We start from the raw sequence: 7,432 nt of genomic DNA, 5'->3' as shown, positions 1-7,432 counted from the left end.
GGCTTGCTAGCCGTATAAGAGGCTTGAGTGGTTTCCGCCCAAGTTGGAGGACTCCACGACTATCAGGAGGAGGAGAACTTCACGTCTCATGAAGATCTCTAAGCGCTGTGGAGCCTATCGAACCCAGCGTGTATTTCAAGAAGGCTATAGGGGTCTGATCAACCTCTCGCCTCTCCCCGTCGCCGCCTGATCCCTCGACGTACCCTTCCCTGCGCGCAAGTTCCACGGAGCCTAGCAAACTTCGTGTGAGTGAATCCAGAGCTCTACCCGGGGTTCGAGTCCTGTAGTTTTTTTTCTTCCCATCGCCGAAACCCCATTGCGACGTACCCTTATGTTCTGCAGGTTCAAGTTTTTTGTTTTGTTTTGTAACCGCAACTCAAGCAAGTTTTCCTGCCTGCACCGCAACCATCTTCGGTGCAAGTAAAATAATCTTTAATCAACCACTAAGCGTCCGTGCCTAATTCTAGTGTGCCGCCTGTCTTCCCCGACCCAGCGTGTCCGGGCTGCTGGCCACAGCCCGCCGCGCGAGAAAAGGGCCTCGGACCGCTCCCGGCCCACACACCCCCCAACCCTGCTCCTGGAAGGCGGCAGCGCGGGGTAGTGGGTGGCAGTGCTCCATCCCCACCTGCCCGCGTATACCCACTAGGGCCCCCCAGGGGTATGTGTGCCCCCAGTTGACAACGCCTGGTCTAGCAAAAACATTCTGAACTCTGACACACGTACACCACACGGGATGTGAGATGTGATCAAGACAGGTCCCTTTACAGATTTTGTCAGACATTCAGCAGACTGTTTATATTTCAAATATAAAACCTTATTAACAAAACAGACAAACTTGTAAGGTCTACATCAAAGAGCAGCAATTAGCAAGCTGCTTCACTCTTATGTTGAAACTCATTAAATAAGCATTCAAGTTAAGCTATAAAATGATTCATGGTGTTAAAGCAGGGGTGGCCAACCTGTGGCATAGATGCCGCAAGTGGCACAAGCACTCTACGTGGCCCTTGACAGATCGGAAAGGGGACAGGCAACACAGTGGTAGATAGGGCAGAAAGCAGAGCAGAAAGCAGAGCAGAAAGCAGGCAGAGACAACCAGGCAGAAAGGAGAGCAGCAGCTTAGTCAGGGAGAACAGGTCAGGGAACAGAAATCAAGAGCAGCAGATCAGGTAAAGGAAAGCGACAGAAAGCAACACTTGGGGAGGGTATGGCACACCTGCCAAAAAGGTTGGCCCCTGCTTATGTAAAAAATTAAACATTTACCTTTTCTGGAACTGTTCTGATTCTTTTTAGTAGTGCTGCTATCCGCCTTCTTGACATTAGCACTCTTCACTGCTTTCTTTGTTTTAGAAGGTGTTTTCTGTTTAGATTTTTCCTTTTTAGATGCCTTCTTAGGTGGCTACAACAAAGAGGGGCAGGGAACATATTACATCCTGAGTTCCACCAGAACAGTCTCTACCACCCTGACAGTAATACATAGGTGTGAGAAACACCCCTAAACACAATACAAACCGAAGTAAATTCAGATGTGACATTCTGCTGGTAATTTCTTACTCTGCACCAGAGAAAATAACATGATTTATAACGGTTGGCATCTTCAAAATTAGATTATTTTAGAAGATCAAATTGGCTTTAACTCTGAGGCTCAAACCAAAACTGTCAAATTCTTGACAGTTTTAACAGCTAAAATTGTCTAGTATGTTGGCTATTTGTATACACTAAGCTTCTTCATACTTGTGTCAAGCTACTGAGAAGTGAATTCTTTTGAAGGAGTTATCTGATCCCTCTACTCACAGCAGGAAGATTGTACTAACGAAAAGATGAACAAAATATAAAATTAGCTTTTAGTACTCCAGCCAAAGTTTACTGCCACCAGCCAAAGTTTACTGGTTCAGTAGCATGTGCATGCATGCGTTTAAATACTAAAGATTATATATTTAAAAAGTTTAGCTTAGTCCAGTGATTAGTGTATTGATGTCCATAACAAAACCCACAACATTAATTGTTGGTAAGAGACAATCCCACCTAGTATAAATACCAAATGAATCCTGAGTCTCTTTTTACTTCTACATAGGGAGTGGTTTCCAGGTTGTGACATAATGATAGTTCACTGTGCAGACACTTGTATTGCCACTCCACACATTGCCCCTTTTCTGCAAAAAGGTGTAGAAATAAGGGGGCAGCTTTGAAGAGGAAATGACTAGGTAAAAATACAAAATGTCTTGAGAGAAACTGTACAATAACTCCTCAATGTCATCCCAGTTAATGTTGTTTCATTATTATGTTGCTGATCTATTAGAGAACATACTCATTTAAAGTCGAGCAAAGTTGGTTATAACATTGTTTGGCTGCTGCCTGCTTGTGACATAAGCCAAGCAACGCACCTGCTTCAGTGTGGCAGCCATTGTTGTTTATGTTGTTTCAGTACAAGTATTCCTGGAACATTTCTAACTTGTTGTGATGGTATAAGTGATTTAAAACCTACACCTGTATTAAATTGTTTGCTTAAAATTATTTAAAACGTATACTGTATATGTATAGAATGTCTTTTGTCTGGCAAAAAAAAAAATTCCCTGGAATCTAACCCCACCATTTACATTAATTCTTATGGGGAAATTGGATTCACTTAACGTCGCATTTTTCAAGAACATAACTACAATGTTAAACAAGGAGTAGCTCTATTTCTTTGCTATTATTTTCAGCTATGAAAAAATGGTTCTGAAGAGAACACACAAATATAGTGCACAGTGTGGTGGTACACCATCTTAGAACTACACAAGAACCTGGAAACTTATCTCAATGAAACGCAGCTGGATAAATGGGAGTGTCTTTACAGCGTATATTCAACTGCACTCAAAGACTCCCCAGGCAAGAAGCAATGTTTGTCTGTAAAATCCCGAAGTCAACAAGGAATATAAACCAGGCATTACCTTTATGCATTTTGCTAAGCTGCCTTATTACCTTGTGCACCAACTGATTTTACAAGAAACATGTATGCAAAGATCAGAAATAGATCTTTCTAGTTTTTCTGCTTCAACACTAAAAATCTTACATTCTTCTATAAGTCTTGTCTGCCTACCATACTAACTTATCTGTCGTTGTCTACGTATAAAATTATCCCTCCAGGTACCTTACTTTCCCCATCTTTGTATATAGCAAGCACTACCAATCTGTAGCAGTTAGGACGTAAAGATGCACTCATTCAGCCTTGTATATACATGAAACTTCGTTTTTACCGTATTTACCTCCTCTTCACTCTCTTTTTCTTCAGACGATTCATCCTTTTCTTTCTTTTCATCCTCCTCGCTACTAGACTCATCTGACAAGATTTCAGGACCTTTGGTGTTTTTGGCTTTTCGTGCTGTTCCAGAACTACTGCGCTCTTTTTTGCTGCCTTTGCTGGGTGTTTTCTTGGACTTTGGCAATGGCTGTTCAAGACAGATGCATTATATTAGACCAGAAAAAAGAAGTTGGAAATTTAAAAAATTCTAATTCCTGTTGAATCACATGAAACAAGAATAAGCAAAGCTCCAAGTAGCACTGATTCACAGCATAAAGCTGGGTTGTTTTGGCAAGCCACATGCTATGGCAGTGGATTAACATTTTTAATTGAACCAAAAAGTTTAAAAATCTATTTTAAAAAAGAATTTAAAAATATTTAAGTCCACCATAGCTTTAGCTGTTACAAGATTTTACATAAAATTAAATTTATTAGCATACTGTTATGGTCTACGAGGGAAGTTGAGTTTACAGAAGCAGCTTATGGTCTAAAGCAGTGATTCTTAACCATGGCACTGTGGCAGCCTGCAGTACCTTGAGATCCATTGATGGGTGCCCTGGGGTGCCATACAATGTTAGCATCGTTAGGTTTGCAAACTTGATTTTCAAGATAAACCCAGAGATTTCAAACAAATCCATAGTTGTGTTGAGTTCTTTGCAACAGGAAAACTGCTCTATTATTTTTCTGTAGTCAAAAAAAGAACGAAAACTAGGGAGCTGGCATTTTCCAAAGGCTGCCTCATTTATTCAGGGGTGCCTTGTGTCACAACCCAAGGGTGTGATTTTTGTTTTTGTGTGTGCTTTGGCACCACTGAATTATTTTCCCGCCAATTTGTAGCTTTCTTTGCAGTGTGCATTTCTTCTTTGCAGCACAGAAATGCACTTTGCAAAGAGTTCCTGCTATTTGTATTCTAATTCGAGCCCCATTATTGGCTTGCATGAAATTATTCACACGTGGCGGCTAGTGATTGGCTTGCTAGCCGTATAAAAGGCTTGGGTGGTTTCCGCCCAAGTTGGAGAACTCCGAGTAGAACCCCCGCAAGGGAGGACTCCATGAACACCAGGAGGAGGAGACTTCATGCTGCATGAAGATCTCTAAGCGCTGCGGAGCCTATTGGACCCAGCGCATTTCAAGAAGGCAACAGAGGTCTGATCAGCCTCTAGCCTCTCCCTGTCGCCGAATGATCCCTCGACGTACCCTTCCCTGCGCGCAAAAGTTCCACGGAGCCTAGCAAACTTCGTGTGAGTGAATTGTGAGTGAATAAAAGGATCCACGGAGCCTCGACAACTCCATGGGAGTGATCGAATATTGTCTGAGTCCTCAAACGAGGATTTAATCGGAGCTGTGCCTGGGAAACTGTCCAGCCTACACCGCGACCATCTTCAGTGTAAGTAAACAATCTTGAATCAACCATTACGTGTCCGTGACTAATTCTAGCGTGTCGGCTGTTCTCTCTGACCCAGTGTGCCCAGGCTGCTGGCCACAGCCCGCGCAGAGCACAAAAAGGGCCCGGATCGCTCCCGGCCCGCACACCTTGAATCTAAAAAGGTTGAGAACCACTACTCTAAAATGACAAAAAATGATAATTCTGGATTAACATTTTGCCATGCAATTATTTTAATCCCTTATCTCAATAACTCAGTGAAGTTAAGAGATTTATTTCCTCAGATATGAAGATCCAAATATTTTAAGATTAGCTATTGTCCCATCATGTAAAAAATCATATTTTGGTGAGGGGAATATTTGGGTACTTTCAGAGCCCTCTTCCTGAAAAATTTTAAATAGGTTTAAAAAAAGTGATTACTTTATACACATTGCTGCAGCTTTCTCTTACTGATGCTGGACTTGTATGAAATGCAAATCTTTCTAGAGCTAAGAAAGGTATGTGCTCCAATATATCATATTTTAGGGCTGCTCCTGAAAAGTAACATAGATTGCAGAAACTGATTTGCTTAAAAGACAGCTGGCACAAATGCATCTGTTCTTGATTTGTTACACTGTTTCCAACAGATTCAGGTGGGAAACACACTGTTTCCAACAGATTCCGATGCTTGAGTTGAAGGACATATCCTCTCCTTTGCCCTGGGCCCCCTCGATACACTTCTCTTCTTCCTGGTTTTCTTTCCCTTCCTCCCCAACCCCTTTCATTTTTTTTGATCATGCCTTATGGCTCTTCTCTGTTCAAGGCAGCAAAAAGGCTGTATCTTGCTTGAGTACAGATATCCATTGGTAACACCAGGAAGTTGACCATATACACTCTTGCAACCTAGATGAACATGATGGGTGCAGAAAGATACAAGCCTGTGTCTTCTACCAAAACCTGCAAGTGACCTGCTGTGGCCAGCTAGATTAAGGGACACTACAGAAGCAGGTATATAAAACCACTCACTATTAGGAAGCCATCCATTTCTTTGCTAGACTAACACAAGAACCTGCTATCTGCGAAGGGGACACCCACTGAAATCAATATTTCTCATTTCCCATCCTTCTTCTGTCCATGTCTCACCCCACGTTTGAATCAGAAGAGTAAGCATAACAACAAAACCATCTCACCTTGCCTGAAGGCTTTGGATGCATTAAGAAGTTTAAGATTCTGGTTACCAGCTCACTATTAACTCCCGACCTCTCCAAATCAAGAACCTCACAGATACTTTTCAACACTGCATTCCTGAACCTGAAAAGAAAAGGAGATTCAATCACTGGAAGATTTTAAACAAACATGCCATGTCTTGATCTTACAAATGAATTTATACCAGTGATTCTCAGCCAGAGTTCTGACATACTCCAAAGGGTGCTACGAGGTGTGAGGAAATAAGTGAGGTAGGAGGAGACAAGCAGATAAGCCAGCCTCAGGCTTGTCCTTGCCTGGATGATCCCCCACCCCTACTGCCAAGACTCTGTGTTGGGAGGTAAGCACTGTATAAGGAGGTAAAATATAAATTAGTTTTTGAAACTGGGTGCCACTCAATTCACAAATTATGGAGGAGGGCTTTGAATCCAAAAGGGATGAGAACCACTGATCTATACAAACAAAAAATCCCACCAAATAAATGCGCATACCCATAAAGCAGCTACATATAACAAGCATAAAGAGACAATAAAAATAAAAATCCACAATCCCAAACTCAATCTATAAAATATACACACTCCTATTAACTACAAAGAAAAGTGAAATTAACTGCTCCAGCAGCATTGTAAAGATGTGTAGAGCAAACATTAACTGATGAAGACTCAGACTCAGTCTAGAACTAGGCTGTTCAACTTATTTGGCTGCAAGGCTGGACTCAAACTACAGAGCTTCTCATGGGCCAGAGAACCAACCTCTAGCAGTGGGCAGCAGCTTGTTGCTGGCAAGACTCCAGAACCCAGGGGCAAACATTGCCACCACTCCATTTGCAAACATTCCACCCTCCACCAGACATTCCCCCCTCCTCCCGTCTTTCCCTTGCTGTCAATGGCAACCAAAGTTCCCAAATTTTGTGGCAGGCAAGGAGCGGGGTGTGGGACAAGTGGAAACAGCATTTATGCTCTGGGTTCCAGAGCTGTACCAAAAAGCCTCAGGGACCACAATTTAACTCCTTAAAGGCCACCACTTGGTCAGCCCTGGTCTAGTATTCCTTGAATATGTACGATTTAACTTGACACTGTCCCTTTAACTCAGTTCCCAGAGTCATTAAGGTGACAGGAAGGACAATTTTGTTTCTCATGCATTGGGTATTGAATGAAAGTCAACAGCAGGTTGGATTATAATGGGAAAGAAAAAAAAGAGAGAGGCTGTTGCTGTCCTAGCATTATCTATTCTAAACTTTTCACCCACAAGACAAGAAGGTTAAGGAGACACGTATGAATAAAATTACTAGTACTGACAACACTCTCACTGGTTAGCTGCTGAGGGTGCCATCAGTGCTTTCAGGAATTCCTAGAAGGGCAGAGAAGTCAACCTTTTATAAAAAAATATGATTTCATTAGATGTTATATATAATTTTAACTATACAGTATATCAGAGTATTATAATGCATTAATAAGAAAAACATATTTAAAGATTAGGTTTCTTGCATTAACACTGAAGTTCTAGCCTGACAAATAGTACAAAAATCAAGGGTCTTATGGCAACCAGACATCTGCTGATAAAACTGAATAGAAGAGCCTTTCATA

At 41.9% G+C, this 7,432-nt stretch overlaps 1 protein-coding gene across 5 annotated transcripts in view; it reads right to left on the bottom strand.

The window, feature by feature from the left end:
* Positions 1 to 7,432, bottom strand: part of DEK (DEK proto-oncogene) — a 22,552-nt gene that overhangs the window by 6,937 nt on the left and 8,183 nt on the right. For 3 of the 5 annotated variants that reach the window (XR_003094928.1, XM_025208424.1, XM_006027238.3), the window contains exons 5-7: positions 5,831 to 5,951; positions 3,234 to 3,425; positions 1,261 to 1,396 (exon numbers count right to left, since the gene is read on the bottom strand). Coding sequence is in view for 4 of the 5 variants with exons in the window: in XM_025208424.1 (XP_025064209.1) it covers positions 1,261 to 1,396; positions 3,234 to 3,425; positions 5,831 to 5,951 (449 nt within the window). In the remaining variant the exon portion in view is untranslated. The remainder of the gene's footprint in view (positions 1 to 1,260; positions 1,397 to 3,233; positions 3,426 to 5,830; positions 5,952 to 7,432) is intronic. The other 2 variants (XM_025208425.1, XM_014521600.2) reach the window with 1 other exon arrangement.

This window comes from Alligator sinensis, unplaced genomic scaffold (genome assembly GCF_000455745.1).
Source record: "Alligator sinensis unplaced genomic scaffold, ASM45574v1 scaffold928_1, whole genome shotgun sequence".
Lineage (NCBI taxonomy): Eukaryota > Metazoa > Chordata > Crocodylia > Alligatoridae > Alligator > Alligator sinensis.
Note: the sequence above shows the minus strand (reverse complement) of the source record. Positions and strands in the feature narration are given on the sequence as shown.